This window comes from Globicephala melas, chromosome 10, assembly GCF_963455315.2.
Source record: "Globicephala melas chromosome 10, mGloMel1.2, whole genome shotgun sequence".
Lineage (NCBI taxonomy): Eukaryota > Metazoa > Chordata > Mammalia > Artiodactyla > Delphinidae > Globicephala > Globicephala melas.
The window spans coordinates 36,377,142-36,395,468 of record NC_083323.1 but is presented as its reverse complement, the minus strand read 5'-3'; the positions used below and the strand labels follow the sequence as shown (position 1 = coordinate 36,395,468).

Here is an 18,327-nt window from a genome sequence, read left to right as displayed (position 1 = left end):
GTTCCTGGGTTGCTACTGTAATTATGGGTAAGGGTGACAAAAATGCAAACAGATCTTTGGGAACTCAGGATAATTTGTCATCATATTTTATTTATTTGATATATATAAAGTGCTTTCCGATTGTTCCTTTTAGGTAGGGCCATTTAGAACTTGAATTTATATTCTAGTTTTTAATGGTTACCCCCCCAACTTCTGATTTCCCCCATATCATTCAATTATTAAGAAGTTTAGTAAAACAAAGTTCATGAAGATTCCTCTTATCTATGGCAATTTTTTCCCTCATTCTACTTAAATTATGCTTATATTTAGCCAATCAGAATAAATGTGTTTTCTGTTTGTTTAGATATTCACTTTTATGTTGCTTGGTACTTTAAATTATTTATTTATTTTTGTTAGACGGGCATTATCTAAAAAACTCAGACTAGTAACTTAGCCCATCAACAATAAGAGAGGATCTGTTTAGTACTAAAAATACTGGAGAGAAAAGTGTTATCTTTTCAAAGTTAGATTAATTTTAAAACTATGAAATTTATATTAAGAATTAATAGCTATCTACCAATGAATAAAAGAATAATTTTACGTTGTTTTAAATATTTAAAATGATCTGTAGAAGCCAGAGAAAAAATATACTTAGTTGAATTGTCTGTTATAATATTAACATTGGGTAAAGTAAAAGTTGAGGAAGAGTAAAAGATAGTGATTCTTAATCTCTTAGGTCACAAATCCCATTAAAAGGCTAATTCAAATGAACACTATCATACCTCTTCCTTAAAAAGAGGCATATATGCTCACACATAGATGTAAAACTTTACAGATAGCTTTCGGTGATTCATAAGCTTCTTTAGCTCTTAGACCTCAGGATAAAAACCGCTGGTTGAAAGCATTATTAGTATTACAAAGCTCTTTGACTTCATCTTGCTTTAGACCAGCACTTGTACTCATTCTTCTTTTTCTCGTCGCTTTTTGTTCCTTATTATGATATATATTTTCAAACATTTCTTTAACTAATCTTTATGAAGTTCTGAAACTTCCCTTGTGAGGGGAACTGCATTTCCGATATAGCTGCAGAGTATTAGACTGGTATCTTTAGGCAATACCAGTAACAATTACTGAAAATGAATTCTTCCCTCTTTCTTGATCATTAAAATCAGAGTGGCGAATGTAAGGTTTAGGTGGGCATTTTATTTGTTTTTTCTCTATTGCAGTCACCTTAAATAATGGTCCCTAAAGAATAAAATTGATCTGGTTTTTATGAATTATACACATCATTTACAAAAATTAAACAAGTAAAGAGCAAGATCGGAGCAAGATCTGCTGGAGGTATGGTAGGAATTAGAGAAAGTGTATATTTAATGCAAATTCCTCTTGCAGGTTGCTTTTACTTGGCACATGATTATAACTGAATTCAGTTGAGTAGAATAGACACACATCTATTTTGTGTTAATGTTGAAATGTAAGTAATGGAGTTTAGAATAAGAATAGCAGATGAAATTAAACTCAAGTTAATGAAATGTACAATGGAAAGAAGTACAATTTTAAGAGACAGGTGTGACTTAATTTTACTCTCTCAAAATCCCTTATTAGTAATTTAATTTTACTTACAATTACTGTTTATCTGGGACAAAAAGTCCTTTATTTTTCCTGCCTCAATAATAAACAAACTGTAAAGTCTTTTTTTATTCTTGAAAGCCTGGAAGTCTAGGCCCAAGTCAATGTGTGTATAGAAAGGAAATACTGGTCTTCTCAGTAAGAGATCAATGGCAGCGTTAGTTACTAAGATACTGCCATCCTTGAGGCACTGTGGGGCAGTGAAGCCTGCCGTGATGTTCAGAAAATGGCAGCGAAAATAGGAAATGAGATCTCTGAGGTGGGAACGAGAAGAACAAAGAGATTGATTTCATAGCACTTACTGCTCTGAAATAGGTTCGTTTTTATTCTTTACAATTATAAAGCAATTTTTAAAGTTTTAGAATCTAAAATTTATTTTGTATTTTGCTAACAAAATCATATTTGGTTTATTAAATTGAATTTATTTTTCAGAAAATGTTTACAAATATTTAATTCTTCAGTGCTTCTAATTTTAAATGGAGTTTGAAGTTGTGGAATTTCTAGTAATCTATCTCTTGGTTTTGGTTATTTTCTGAAAATAGAGACTTCTGTTGTAGGAAATTAAAACACTATAGTAAAGCAGACTTGAAACTATATTAGGTCTTTAAGGCATGGTCAGGATTATAATCTATCTACTGAATTTCACTTCAAATTTAGTAAGAAATATCATTGGTAATAAAATTTCTCCCTTGAGCTTTCAAGCTGATTCTAGGACATGGTGTCCACTGCTAACCACTGGGCTCCCAAACACTGAGAAATTCTTGCTTTCAACCTACTTACACTGTAGAACCCAGTGCTGGCTGTTGGACTTGCACGTTGTGTCTCAAGTTGCAGCTTACCTGTCCCTAGTCATGCTTTCATTCTAACAATGGAGGGCTTGCATCCAACTTCCAGAGCCCAAACTTCCTTTCTCCCAGCAGGCCCCGTGTTTAGAAACTGAATGTTTGTATTGATCATTGTTTCAAGTTCTTCTCTAGTAGCCTATATGGTATTCTGGGCCTAAATATTTGAGTATTTTCTGCCCCACATTCTTCCAACAAAGTCCCAAGTGCTGTGTTAGGACACTCAGTTACTTAATTCGGACTTTGTGCTTTGGGAGTTGCCTACTATATTCTAGGCACTGTTTTAGGATGGTGTGTGTGTGTGTGCGGGTGTGTGTGTAATTAAATACATGTATATATGTATATGTACATATTTAAATATATGCCTATGTGCATATATATGTGTACTCCTTAAAATACTCTAAAGGAGATATTTGCCCCCATTTAATAGATGAAGATATCAAGTCTTAGAGCAGATAAATAGATTGCTCATGGCCACAGAGGGAGAGGCAGTCTGAGAACCAGAATTCAGACCTAGTTCTTGCTCATTCATTTACCCATTCATTCATTGAGTATGTGCTATGACAAGCATCATTCTAGGTTCTCAGGATACAGCAGTAAACAAAAATATGTCCTCTTGCATGTTACTTACTATGTCAGATGGTGATAAGTGCTATAAAACATTGATACAGGATCAGTGAGGAATGAGAGTTGAGTGAGGTTGCAGTTTTAAATAGGGTTGTCAGAGAAGTTTTCACTGAAATGGTGACATTTGATTAAAGACCTAAAGGAAGTGAGAGACAGAACCATGAAACTATCTGAGAGAAGATGGTATCAGACAGAGGAAAAAACAAGTGCAAAGACCTGAGTAAGCGCATCCCATGTGGCATCTCAAAAGAATTCTAACTGGGAATTGCTGAGCCCTCTGGAATCCACACTGAACATCCGTGGCCCACATGCCTTGTAAGTGATAAGACACTGTATCCCGTAGATGAATCATGAGTTGTTAACAAATTAGCTTTATCAGGTTCAGTTATTACCTTGCACATCGTAGGCATCCCAGAATTGTTTATTTTTTAACAAGTTTATTTTTTATATACCAAATCAATTTTCTAAACTTCTGTTTCTTTGTATGATATTTTTATTTTCCTTCAAATTAAACTATGAAAAGGGTTTGTTAGAGTAGTAGTACTGTGGTTAGATTTTCCTGTTTTTATATTTAATTTGATTTCTATAAAAACTTAGTTAATGTGAAAGTGCTTTTGAAATGGTTCCGTGTAATGGAACATTCAGTGTAATGTTAATATTGGCACAATAAGGATATGCATATCAATTTTTGTTAATTATATCATTCTTTCTAAGAGCATGGTTTACATGTTGAGATAACATTCATATGCAGCCATAAATTATGTTGGAGCTTATGCAAAAAGTTTCCTAGCATATAATGGAGTAATATAAATTGACTTATTTTAAAAAGCAACAGTATATATTCTGTTTCTTCCTTAAATAGATTATAGGGTTATGGATATACTTAAACATTCATAAAATTTAATATATCCTATATATAATTTTCATAGTTCAGCAAGACAGCTTTAACTTTTGACTGAAGTCTACTAAACAAGTATAAAAGATTGAAGCCTAAAGTCAACTGTTGGTAGAAGCCAAAGCCTTAAAATGTATAATTAAACTTGCATTGAATATAAGTAGATTTCCATTTTAGAAAACATGTTCAATTCAGCTCAACCAGCACTTACTGAGCATTCTGCTATGGGAGTTCTATTGATAAGGAAAAAAATCACTACTGCGGTAACACTGGTGGTACTAATAGAGTTTAAACCGCGGCGGTGATGGCGGGGGGGGGGTCCCAAATGAAAGACATTTTTACATTAGGTTTAATGGGTGACTGGATATGTGCATTGAGGGTACAAGGAGCATTTAAGATAATGTAGACTTTTAACTTCGGCACTGAGTGACTGATGACACTATTAAACAGGATAGTAAATAGGAAAAGGGAAAGGTTTGGTGAGCTTGAGAACTTACAGTTCAGTTTTGGGCTTTTTGAATTGGAGACATCTGTAGGACATGTAAAAGTGAGTCCATAACATTTCTATGTCCTTGTGAAGATTGTTATTAAGAGGGCACTGTTGACTTCTTGAAATTCTGGACCATAGGACATTTTTAGGGTGTGTGATAATAACAGTAGTGACCTTTGCCCTAACCCCTGTAACACAGTTAAACGTCAGAATTTAGCACATAAGTGTATTTTATATCACATTCTAAATGTTTTAAATCACTTTTGTCTCACCTTGTGATTGTAAACATTAGGGCTGAGATGAGGTTTTATGCTCTTCTAACAGGCTCAGAAGTACTGTTGAAGTCCCTGTAGTGGCCTCAGTGAAAACTACTACCCCAGAATCTTAGAATTTGTTTCTCTCAGTGTATCTGGTGATGCTACAGTAGAAAATGTATTGAGGAATTGCTTTCGTTCATCCCTTCATTGATTCCCTACTTACTGAATACCTGGTATATGCAAGGTATTATTGCCTTACAACTGGGCATGAAGCAGTAGGGATACTTTGTTTCTAGAAATAGATAACTACAACAACATCTTATCATAAAAACTTTTAATTTTCTTTTCAGAGACTTATCAGTTGTTTTAAATGTAGAAATTACTCTTTTTACTTCATGAAATCTTAAAATCACTTCTGGTAAAGAGGGAGGTGTTGAGGGGAGTGAGGGAAGTGAAAGAATTAAGAAGATAAATGAGTTTGAAACTGTCTTAAAGATATTACCATGTATTGATCTCTGCCAGAGGGAATTCTTGTTAGACGTGATTCTGACAGTCAGTCTGCCTAGCACTTTTTTAACTGCTGTCTTTCCTGATTTCATTTGTTACTCACTGCAGTGGCATGTTGATCGAATGTGGGAATTAAGAACAAGGTCTGCCCACAGCCTTGGTTCACATGCCTTGCTACTTAGTGTTTGTGCGAACCTGGCTAAATTGCAGCCTCTCTAAGTTTTGGTTTCTTCCTCTGTAAGTGGGGATATGAGCACGATGTAACTAGCTTATAAGTTCGTTCCATTAAATGTCAACTGTTTGGCACAGTGCCTGGCCCATAGTATATGTGCAATAAATGTTAGCAATAATAGTGGTGAGATAATTGTGAATCCTAACAGTACTCTGTCTTCCTTAAAGTGCTAGATAATATTCAAGTAAAATACCAGACATTTAGTTTTGAAATTTTTTTATTTTAAATGTCAATATTATATATTCATTGATTGTTTCTGTTTAATTTTTAGCTTTGAAACATTATTATTCATTTCTCTATCTTGAAATTTTCATAATCCAACATGTGTATGTATAACCTTTCTACCTTTCCTTGTATATTGATCTCTGCTGTAAAAAAAAAAAAAACAAAGGATAGGGATATACTGATATCATATTTAATAGAATTAACTTCTCCCTTGCCTCTCTGGTGTCTTTGCTCCCTCATGCCCAAATAACCTATCTTGTAAGAAACTTCTGTGGGTGTACAAAAAATAAGAGTAAATAAAGACAGAGCATGTAATAAAGCAGAACAAGTACTTCCAGTAGAGGGAGATATTGGCAAAACAATCAAACCGCAGAATATGCAGGTGCAATGGGTATCAAATTTAAAAATGAAGCTTTCCCTGGGTAAAAAATTTAACTAATTAAGAATTTAAGTAATAAGTTGGGTAACACTGTGGTTTTTATTTTGCTAGTTGCCAAACCCAAACTCAGTGTGCAAGTCTCTGGGAATGCACTATGAGTACTACAGATACTATTACCGTCACCACGGAACTTTCCTCACATACTGTTTCAGAGATAGAAGTAAAGACAAGATCATTGACACCTCTCATGTCTCTGAATCTCTAAAAATCGCAAGTAATGGAGGTTATAGGCTGGATCATTTGAAAACAAAGTTACAAAAGCTATATTTTCATAATTCAAAAAGATTTTTTTCACAGAGTTCTAGACTATCTGAATAAACTGGTGTAGCCTTAAGTGACATAAACCAATGGACTGAATCAGAACACTATCCTTTTTATAAAAGGAAACATTGTTAAAAATTTAATATCTTTGCAGTTTAGATCTCCAAATTTCTGAAATTACTAGGAGGCCTATAATTAAAAGCAAATTAACAACATTAATTTGGCTTGGATTGGAATTTTTTCAAATATTTTTAGTAGGATAGTTAAATTGATTTGAAGCTTTACTTTTCCAACAGAAACATCACATTTCTTTCTGTTGGCAGCACTGTCCAATAACTGACTACTATAATAGCCCCTCTGCACTTTGAAATTTACTACTCTTATTCTATCACATGCTAAGAAATTGCTGCCCTGGAACTTGGGAATGTTGAGACTGCCCTTAAACCTGAGAGGCTCACTTAACAGTTGACTGAGTTTTCCCCTCTGTATCATGCCTAAATATTTTGATGTGGATTTTATTACTTTTTGGCTGCATTAGTAAATTCAGTTTGTAAAATGTCGAAAGAACTTTATATAATACACAAAATGTATCTTAAATAAGCGCACTATAGTAGTCTTGTAGTTTAAATTTCTATTTAATAGATTCAGAAATGGAAGTTATACATCTCTGCTGATTTTCTAGTTAATTAATTTGGTAAACATTACTACCATCAACTTAATAGATATTAGCTTTCAAAAGGTACTGTCTTAAACATGTAGTTTTTAGTTATTTAGCATTCTGCAAGCCTTCTTCAATTTTCTTTTAATTTTTGCCAGGGAGCATCATTGTTTTTTGTGTTTAAGTAGGTTTTTATAATTTCATAGGTAACTTTGGAGTTCTTTGAACTACTAATACATATCAGAATGCCTTTTTTTAAACCTTCATAAATAAATTAATATGCATTAAAAATGGCTATAGGAAAATGAAACTGAACAAATAAAAAGCAAATCTGTACTGATGTGTATCCATTAGAGTAGTTAAGATTATGCTACAGTAATAAGCCTAAAAACTCAGTGACTAAAAACAATGAAAGTTACTATTCATGTATGCCACATGTTCATTGTAGTTTGACAGCAGTGATGCCTTTGTTGTCGTCACTTGGGGACTCAGGCTGAGGCAGGTTCTATCTTGACAATTGCAGTTCTGGGCGAAGAAAATGTAGTGACTCTTTTGATATTTTTAAAACTTTTGCCTGAAAATGGCATAGTTCACCTTGGCGAGATGTAACCACATCTGAGTTCAACAGGGTGAATGATCCTCACGCAGAGAGGGACACTGGATGTTGCAAACAGTGTGGCAGTTTACTCTTCTGAAGTGAGCATTCAGCAACTATCAGTAGTTTCTGTATGAAGCTTAGACAATGTCTGGTTTGAAACTGACTATGGGAAGAAAGTGAACTGTTTTCACCTAATCATAACCAGATTAGTTTTAGAAGTTGTATTGACAGTGCGTTGAACACATATACACACACGCCCACACAATTCTACATGGTCCATATGATGCAGGAACTGTTTTACAATAACATTTATACCATTGAGAATATTGCTGTTGTTCTACATGCAGTGTGCACAGGGAGTAACGACATTTGATGGACTGACCTCCTTTAAATTCACAGTTGTACGTCAGCCAGGACCATTCATAAATTTAATGAGTGCATTACAGTTTAGCACGGTTTTAAATTTCTTTCTGTCTTTCTTTTTTTTTGGCTTTTAAAAACACAACAAAAAGGCCAAATTTTAATTTGGAATCTAAGTGTATAATGGTATAGTGTATTAAAGAGAAAACTGGCTGCTACAAATAGCTAATAGTTTAAATAACAAATATAATGGAAGCATTAGTGATATTGCCAAAATTCACACCAAAATGAAAATATTATAGTTTGTTATAAGATCGGTGATTTTTGTTTTTTGTTTTTTAAATCTCCAACAAATTAGCTAGTGATTATTTATTTTGTTGCTAACAATTCTTTTTATCTTGATTTTTTAGATATTACTGATTTTCCAAAAATATTTTGTGAAACTTCCCAGAAGCTGGTGAGTGTGGAAGCCTTCGCTCTGGCTGCTAAATATTATTCTGTACAAAACTTGGGAATATGTACTCCTTTTGAACAGTTGCTTGTAGCCCTTCGTGGAAATCAAAAACAGAGAACTGGTAGGTGTGTTTGTGTGTGTGTATGTATGTTTTTTAGGCATTTAGAAGCAATATATTGTTCATATATGTATATATTTCCAACATTTTCTTAATTTATTGTTAGACCTTGTATCATGAGCCCCGATAGACTGATTTGTTCTAAATGAGTAGGTTTTCTTATGCACCATATTAAACAGAAAACTTAGGTATAGATCTCCATATTTTTTTCCTACATCATAGTCTAGTTATCAGTCTTTTCTTTTGTAGTTAATTGTTTTATATTTCAAGGAACATTTTTAAGAATGTTATATGAGTCTTTTCATTTTATTAATTCAAATTGGATTCATAGCAGCTAAACTAATAGAGATCCATCTTACAGACACCGCAATAGGATCTCTATTATTTTCATATTTAATTATAGAAAACATGAGCATCAACTGATGATTCTTATTAAGTTTTGTTTCTTTAGTAGCAGTACGTTAATTTTGTTTTATTTTTGTTCAGATGAAAATGTGAAGCCAGATGAGTTTATGAATTTGAAAAAATCTCATGAAGTTCAGGCAATGTCAGAGCTCATCAGCAGTGTTGCTGATTACTGTGGAATAAAGCAGGTAAGAGTATTTCCCTATATATTCATGTGTTTAAATTATTGCCATTTTGGGGGGTATCATTCAAATTTCCTTTTCTACTATCACCATCTAGCCTTTAAAATGTCATTAAGTAATAGCTGATGTGAGATGTCACATCACATCTGATCCTTTAAAAATGCTCTCATTTCCCAATATACTGCAATAAAAACAAATTTATACTAAAAGTAAGATATGACTGTTAATGTTTTGCCACAAATTTCACTCTTTCCAGAGTAGATAGAAGCTATGGTAATTCTCTTTTTCTTATGTTGTAACTCCAATTTGAGGCAGCATTATGAAGATGGCATTCTGCAAAATTGTTTACCACTAGGTGTTCTCAAGGACCTGGGTTACCATGCTGTGGTCTGGGGCACCCGCCTCATTATTGTAACATAAAGAAACTTGGATTCTTTCATAGTGTCAGAATTATAATGCATTCCTGTTGTAAAAAATAGCCTTTATGAAGGGTAGTAATGTCTGAAAATAGATGTTAAAATAAAATCAGTGATTGCCTCCATTGGCCTATAAAAATAGTAAGTTATTTTTCTTATCCCTACAAGAACATCTATGGGGGTAATGGAGGATTTTTTCCCTTCTTCAGTTTTTATTAGGTGTTAGAATCTTTTCCATGTATTCTTTCAGACTTGTGGAGAGTTTGAGATTGATTAGAAAACGATCACAGCTTGGGCCAGGCATGCAGAACCACTTATGGCAACATAGATCTCTAGAGTAGGAACTAAAAGGCAAGAGCCGAGGTAATCGTTTTCAACCTTTTCTCCAGTGTATCATATCTAAGCAGTACCTATCAGGATTGGTAACGGGCTCACCATGACAGTAATACTCAACCGGAGTAAAAAGGGCAAGTACACAGTAAAATTTAACAAACTGCTGCTGTACTAACACATGGATGAATATTAGAAACATAAAAATGGTTGGGAAAAATAAGCAATTTACAGAAGACTACGTATTTTATGGTATCATATTTAAAAAGCTCTTAAGCAAAATAATGGTATATTCTTAATGCAAAAAATATATGCAAAAAAAACCATTAAAGAAGCAAGGGAATCATAAACAGTAATTTGAGAATAGTTGTTACCTCTGGTAGGGGAAGCAGGGAGATGGGATATGGAAAGACAACATAGTTATATGAAATGGAAATACTAACATTCTAGTTCTGAGGATGGCTGGTGGGTTCATGGTTATAGCAGACGCTACTGGAGGCCTTATTCAGAAACTCTTGGGCCTCACCATTTCATGGTGTGCCGGGCTGCTTTCTACCTGGCAGTTTCTACATTTCTTTTCCTGTGGGTTTTCTCTGTCTGCTGAAGCATGGCACTGCCTGCATACAAGTTCTGGGGATTAATTCCTCCCTGTCAGCATCCTTGAATTAATGACTAATACACGTTGATAAACAGATACATCAACTCCTGGACTTTCCAGGTGGGGTGACTATGAGGTATGTGTTCTACAGTAGCTCTCCAAGTTTCTCAGTGTGATTAAACCCAGGTTGTCCTAAAGTGGTATTTTGCTTAAGAACATACTATTTATTGGGCTTTCTTCCTTTCTCTTTTTTCTCTTCTCTATTTCCCTGTCAGTGTTTTCTTCACCTCCCAAATAAATCACTCATACTTAAATCTTCGAGGGGTATTTATTATTGTGCTTTATAACTTTACATTTCAACTACATTTATTCTTTTATTTATATGAAATATTACACAATAAATAACTTTAAATTAATAAAGTGGATTTATTTTATTTCTAAAGTGCAGAGAAAAAAATTTGAAATAGCATAATGTTTCATGTTAGACCTTCTCTAAGGGAACTTTTTTCATAGTGATGGAGATTGTATCTAGTGAGTGAAAAAAACCTGTATTAAAGACTTACAGGGTCTTTCTCTTGAAATTACTTAATAGCAATATTTGATTCTCAAAATAGTTAAGTTTGAAATGTATGACGTGTATACTATTTTTACTTTTAAAAAGCAGATTTAATAAATGTAGGTTTCATGGGGATAGTTGGAAACCCGGATACTAAAATCTTAACTTTACTAGTGACCAAAAAGAACTAGAGAAGAAAAAAAAACAATTGGTTTTTGCCTCAACCACATTGCTCCCTACATGCCAAAAACCTTTGCCTCTCTCATCCCCATTACCAAGGCTTCTTACTTCTTAATTTTTATTTCTAAAATATGTTCATTCATTCACACTTGAATGCATGCGTTCATTTATTAAATATTTCTTTGGCTCCTACCATGTATCAGGTGCCGTTATAGATGCTGAGGATACAGTAGTAGACAAAACAAAACACATCTTTGCCTTTATGTCATTTATACTCTAATGAGGAGAGATAGATAATAAAATCATTATAAGTATATTTTATTGTATATGTTGATATACTTTAAGGAGAAAAAAAATAAAAAGGAAGTAACTAATTCAGGGATAGGGTATTAAAGCTTTTGATTAGGAAGAGAGGGGCAAGTAAAACCTCATTGTAAATATAGCATTTGAGTTAAGACCTCCTTCAAGAGGTAAGAGAGTTATCCATTAGAATATCCAGATAAAAAATTTTTTATATGGAGGGAATAACACATTCAGTGGCCCTAAAGCAGGAATATACTTGGTGTATTCTTTTCTTTCTTTCTTTCTTTCTTTCCTTTCCTTTCCTTTCCTTTCCTTTCCTTTCCTTTCCTTCTTTCTTTCTGCGTTGGGTCTTCGTTGCTGCGTGTGGGCTTTCTCTAGTTGCAGCGAGAGGGGGCTACTCTTGGTTGTGGTGTGCGGGCTTCTCTTGTGGAGCACGGGCTCTAGGCACATGGGCTTAGTTGCTCCACGGCATGTGGGATCTTCCTGGACCAGGGCTCGAACCCATGTCCCCTGCATTGACAGGTGGATTCCTAACCACTGCGCCACCAGGGAAGCCCCACTTGTTGTATTCTTGGAAGAGCCAAGAAGCCAGATTAACTCCAGTGGTGAGAGCAAGGACAGAGTAGTAGGAGCTGAGGTTGGGGTGGCAGAAGCAGGTCATGAAGTTGTAGAGTCTTAGAGGCCATTGTGATGATTTGGGCTTTTGTCCTGAATGAGATGGGAAGCCGTTGGAGCCACTGGATCACTCTGACTGCCATGTTGAGGAGTGTTATGAAGCAAATATTGGGTTGGCCAAAAAGCTTGTTCGGGTTTTTGTAACATGTTACAGAAAACCCGAACGAACTTTTTGGCCAAGCCAATATTTCCATTACCTTTGCACTCTTCGCATAGTCTTCATGACATTCAAGCTGGTCCTTTTCAGAAATTAGCTCATATGTAAGCATGAGCTTCCAGAGTTGAGGCAAAAAGCTTAGTAACAAAGGAGGTTAGTAGCAGGAGATAAGTTTAGGGAAGTGATGAGAGATTTTACTTAGAGGCGTGGTATGATCAGTCTTTGTTTTGCTCTCTTGAAAATAGACTCAAGGAGGGAAGGTGAGAGCAGGGAGATCATTGAGGAGGCTGTTGCAATAACCTAGACTTAGAGTGCAATTGGTATGAAATACCCTTGGTAAGGCTAGGGATTTTTTCATAATTCAGGTGGAGGGTATGAGAGAAAGAAAGGAGTCTTGTTCTCCACCTGGGTATAGAGATACTATTAACTGTGATGGAGAAGATTATGGGAAGGGTAGGTTTTACAGAGACTATCAAGAACTTAGTTTTGAACATGTTAAATTTGAGATGCTTATAAGACATTCAAGTGGAAATGTTTAGGTACACTGTTGGATATGAGTATGAAGTTCATGGTAGAATTCCATACTAGAGTTATAAATTTGAAAGTCATTAGCTTATAATAGTAGTTAGATCTCCAGGTCAGTCAACAAAATATAACTCTCCTATCTGAAGTATAGTACCATACTAATACTGATATTAAGAAATGTAATCACTATGTGTAGCAATATTTCTGTGAGAAAGTCTTCTAAGCAGAATTAGGAAACAAGGAAGATACCTCCCACCAGGTATTACACTGGAGACTCCTCTATCTTCAAACCTATAAGATGATCCAGGAAGGAAAAGACGGTTGTGAATAAGGGGTAAGAGATCAGGATTGTGGAGGTTTTGCTACTCAGATAAGAGAGTTTGAAGACAAAAATATGTATGATTTATGTAACCTTTAATTGCAGAGTTTGCCATTCTCTTGCTAACACTGTATATATTACTGAAAGGCCAATTTGGAGAGGGATAAAAATCAATTTGGGTCAGTAAGATATAAGTGAGCTGATAGATTTTTCTAGGAAATTTTGCCTATTACTGAAAAGGGTTTCAGATATTATATTGTGAAGACATGATTCTTAGATTTTCCCCAGCCATCTTGCAACCAGAGGAATTACAAATGCGTTGGCCCAAAGGCCATATGTGGTTGAGCCGCTGGTTAGTTCAACTACTCTACTGCCAGATTTCTTAAGTGAGGTGAGAGTTTTCTCAGTGATGGAAATTTGATATTCTGTTACTTGCAGCCAAAATTTTCCTCATTCACAAGTGGAATCGTTATATGCAGATCTGGGAACAAACTCAATTACATCTTGGTAAGAAAACATCTGTATTAGGGGGAACAAATGTCCTGGTGCTTACAAGCAACCCATTGGTTGCTAGCATTAAGCTGCCATTGACATCAGTGAATGTGTTTTTGTAGAAGGAAGGGAATGGAGAGCTTTGCTTTCTCTAGAGATTCAGATATGGGGAAATTGATTAATAGAATTTCTACTCTATAGCCCTTGTATTCATGAGTATGGTATCTTCAGTTAGATTGTAGTTCCTTAGGATCAAGATATATAATGCTTCTGTATTTCCCATAATACCTAGCCTAGAGATTAACATTAAAAAGGGGGCATAGGGAATTATTTGTAAGCTAGACATCATTTATTGGAGTTTTACCTACGAATTACAATTTTGCTTGAATTGAAATTTTTGAGGATTTCATTGATGATATGCATTATTTCAAATATAGGAAATTTTCCTTGAGTGGCTCATATTTATGTCAGGATTTAATTGATTTTAGGAATTAAAGATTAGATATAATGAGATTAGATAATGATTTCCTATGATAATATTTCTGTAATCCATTTATTTCTTATGAAATGACATGACAATACAGTAAACAATCTTGGTAATTTTATATGTCTTTTATCATTTTTAGTTTTATTGAGGTATAATTTATATATTCACCAATTCTAGGTGTACACTTTGATGCATTTGGTAATTGTATGCAGTTGTTTAGCCACTGTAATAAAAAATATTTCTGTCACCATAAAAAGTTTCCTCATACCCTTTTGCAAGATATTTCCTCCTCCATTCTCAAGGAATTACTGCTCTGCTTGTAGTTTTGACTTTTCTAGAACATCGTATAAATGGAATCAAATAGTATGTAGATGTTTGTGTTTGACTGTCCTTTAGCACATAGTTTTTAGAGTCATCAATATTTTTATGTGCATTGACTCTTTATTCCTCATTTTTGGGTGTAGTATGCTACAGTATAGATATACCACAATTTGTTTTTCTATTCATTGGTTGATGGATATTTGAGTTGTTACCAGTTTTTTTGGCCGCTATGAATTTATTCACATACAAGACTTTGTGGACATGTTTGCATTTCTCTTGGGTAAATAGCCCACAGTGGGATTTGTAGGTTGTATAGTATAAGTGTATGCTTTAACTCTATGGTAAACTGCTGATGTTTTCCAAAGTGACTGTACCATTTTACATTTGTGTGTATCTCATTATGATTTTAGTTTGCAATTCCCAAAAGAGTAGTGATATTGGGCATCTTTTTATAGTGGTCATTTGTATATCTTCTTCTGTGAAGTGTGTGTTCAAATGTTCTGCCCATTTTTTAATTGGTGGCTTGTCTTATTATTGAGTTGTTAGAGTTCTTTATATATTCTGGATACAAACCCTTAGTCAGATATATGTTTTGCAAATATTTCTTACCCTTTTTAACTATGTATTTTGAATAGCAAAGGTTTTAATTTTAATGAAGTCCATTTTTCAATTATTTCTTTGTAGTTTATGCTTTTTATGTCCTACATAAGAAATCTTTTTCCCTCCCAATGTCACAAAGATATGCAGGAATTAAAGATATGCCTGCTTGGCATATGACATGCAAAAATCTTTTTTTTCCCATACAGACATCCAGTTATACCCACACCATTTGTTGAAAAGACTATCTTTTCCTTTGAATTACTTTAGTTGTTTTGTCAAAAACCATTTGACTATATAACTGTGGGTCTATTTCTGGACCCTGTTTATTCCATGGATTTATATATCTATTTTTATACCAGCACTACACTATTTTGATTACTGTAGTTTTTTTCTTTTTTTTTTGCGGTACGCGGGCCTCTCACTGTTGTGGCCTCTCCCGTTGTGGAGCACAGGCTCCGGACGCGCAGGCTCAGCGGCCATGGCTCACAGGCCCAGCCGCTCCACGGCACGTGGGATCTTCCCCGGACCAGGGCATGAACCCGGGTCCCCTGCATCGGCAGGCGGACTCTCAACCACTGCGCCACCAGGGAAGCCCTGATTACTGTAGTTTTATGTTGATTCCTGAATCAGTGTAAATCCTCAAATTTTTTCTTTTCAAAATCGTTTTGGTTATTCTAGGTACTTTGCCTTCTCATATAAACTGTAATATCTGCTTATGAATTTCTTTTAAAAACCCTGCTTGGATTTTGATTAGGATTGCATTGAATCTATATGTCAGTGTGGCAGAATTGCCATCTTAATATTGAGTCTAACTATTTCATGAACATGGTATATCTTTATTTAGCTCTTTTAAATTTTTCCTATGCAATGTTTTATAGTTTTCAGTGTATTGGTCTTGCATAAGCTTTGTTAAATTTATTCCTAGATTGCTATTTGTATGCTATTTTAATTCAGTTGGTTTTAAATTGTTTTCTAATTGTTTTTTCCTACTGTGATGCATATGTTCTGATGGTTCATTATTCATTTCTAATGAGCTTGTATCTTGACACATTGCTAACTTGACTTACTAGTTCTTTTAACTTTTGTATGCATTCCTTAGAATTTTCTACAGATACAATCATGTCATCTATGAAGAAAGACAATTTTACTTTAAATATTTATGTCTTTTACATCTTTTCCTTGACTTATTATTATACTGCTTAGAACTTCTCTTAAAATGTTGAATAAAAATAATGAGAGTTGTTGGGTTTTAATAGTAATGAAAAATTAAAATTAAAAAAAGCATAACAAGTTGTATAAATTATACATTCCTTTACTTGCTTTTTAAAAAGAATATCACAAATGCTTTCTATTACCATCTGACTAAAATCCTTTTAATTCATTCTGGTTTTCTTTAGATAATTGACCTGGGTTCTGGAAAAGGCTACCTAAGCTCCTTTTTGTCCTTGAAGTATGGCTTAAAAGTTTATGGAATTGATTCCTCAAATACCAATACTCATGGAGCTGAGGAGAGAAACAGGAAACTGAAGAAACATTGGAAAGTCTATCACAGGCGGTCAAAATTAGATGTCAATGGACTGGCATTACAAATGACAAAAGAAAGGAAAGTGCAAGATGAAATTAAATTTAAAGCCGATATTGAGGGAGTATGTAACAGCAGTACTGCAAATCAAGAAAAGATGTCGACCTCGGACTTTCTGCAAGATTTTTCAGGCTCTGTAATTTCTAACATCAGAAAACAAATGGAAAACCTACATGTTTACTCAAATCGAGAAGAAAATTTGTGTTTTGAAAATGCCTTTTCTCTTAGGGACCTTTTGCCTATTAATGCCATAGAACCTACTTCTTCATCCCATATACCCAAGAGAAAAATGTCTGTAGCAAATAAAGAGAGAAGAAAAATGACATCAAAGTCAAATGAATCCAATATATATTCACCTTTAACATCTTTTATCACTGCTGATTCAGAACTACATGATATTATTAAAGATCTGGAGGTAATTTTATTTTTTTAATTCCTTAATTTCATTTATATATAAAGGCTCTAAGACATAGAATTAAGTTTTAATGGTAGCTTACTTAACCTGCGTATCTTATTTGATTACATTAATATAAAGGACCAAGAAAATAAAATTATATTCAGGCTTTCATGATTTCCACAGCTGTCAAAATCTGACAGTCTGACAATTATGATTTTCCAGAAGGGAGTACCCTCCACTCATTTGTAAGCCTAAATTAAACAGAAGTACTAATACAAAAGCTAGTCAGCTAAGTTCTCGTTATACAATTTATGAGTTGTTAAAATTCCAGTCCAAGAAAGCTCTTATATTTTATTTAAATTTGAGGTAAAGATGTACCTAGGGCAATATTATGTTTAATGTTAGCCTTGGTAACCAAATTTGCAATTTTCTTGAGCAAGACCAACTTCTGTGTATTCTTAAAAAATTTGAACTTTTTCTAAAGTACAAGTATGTCAAGTTATGCAGAGATAATATATCTTAAAGGCAATATTGTATGTGCAAACAATATTGTAGAGGAGTTTTTAGAAATCATTTGGCCTGACTCATTGTTTTAAAAAAACAGGGTAGCCTTTGAAGTTTTAATATTCTACTCCTGTTAAATTTTTTGAAAATTCTTCCCTAAAGAATGAATAAACAAAAGATACCAGAATTCTTTATAAATTTAAATCCTTGTTTGGTAGCTAACCAGTGTTTTGTTACTTTGTCATTTTAGAATGGGGAATTTTTCTTTTTCCCTGATATTTCAGGATTTCACTAATTATGGGAAACCGGTTAATCCTCATTAATTGTTTTTCCTATATATGAAATCAGTAATTAAGTTATAGCTTAACCTTCTGTTAGGGTTAAACAGCCCCAATTACTTTAACCTGACTTAAAAATGTATATATTTTTAGAGCTTATTATCATATATTTATGTTTTTAAAAGTCTTCTGGAAAATATATGATCAAAACTATATGCAGACTTTTATAAGAATTTGACTTATAAAATATATGCTGGAAGATTATTTCTTGGGTCCTTAGTTAAGTAGCAATTTAATAACCAGAATTAACCAATACCTCCCATCTCCTCCCCTCTCCACCCTACAACACACACATACAATACTTAAATATTTTACTGTTAGGATAATATGCTGATTGTGTATTTTTGTTTGCCACCTGCTGGTATTTTTAACTAACCTTGTGTGATGAA

At 34.0% G+C, this 18,327-nt stretch overlaps 1 protein-coding gene across 9 annotated transcripts in view; it reads left to right on the top strand.

The window, feature by feature from the left end:
* METTL25 (methyltransferase like 25) overlaps positions 1–18,327 on the top strand; it is a 133,373-nt gene that overhangs the window by 10,454 nt on the left and 104,592 nt on the right. For all 9 annotated transcript variants that reach the window (XR_009565621.2, XR_009565620.2, XR_009565619.1 and 6 more), the window contains exons 2-4: positions 8,410–8,574; positions 9,058–9,164; positions 16,515–17,114. Coding sequence is in view for 3 of the 9 variants with exons in the window: in XM_030856456.2 (XP_030712316.2) it covers positions 8,410–8,574; positions 9,058–9,164; positions 16,515–17,114 (872 nt within the window). In the remaining 6 variants the exon portion in view is untranslated. The remainder of the gene's footprint in view (positions 1–8,409; positions 8,575–9,057; positions 9,165–16,514; positions 17,115–18,327) is intronic.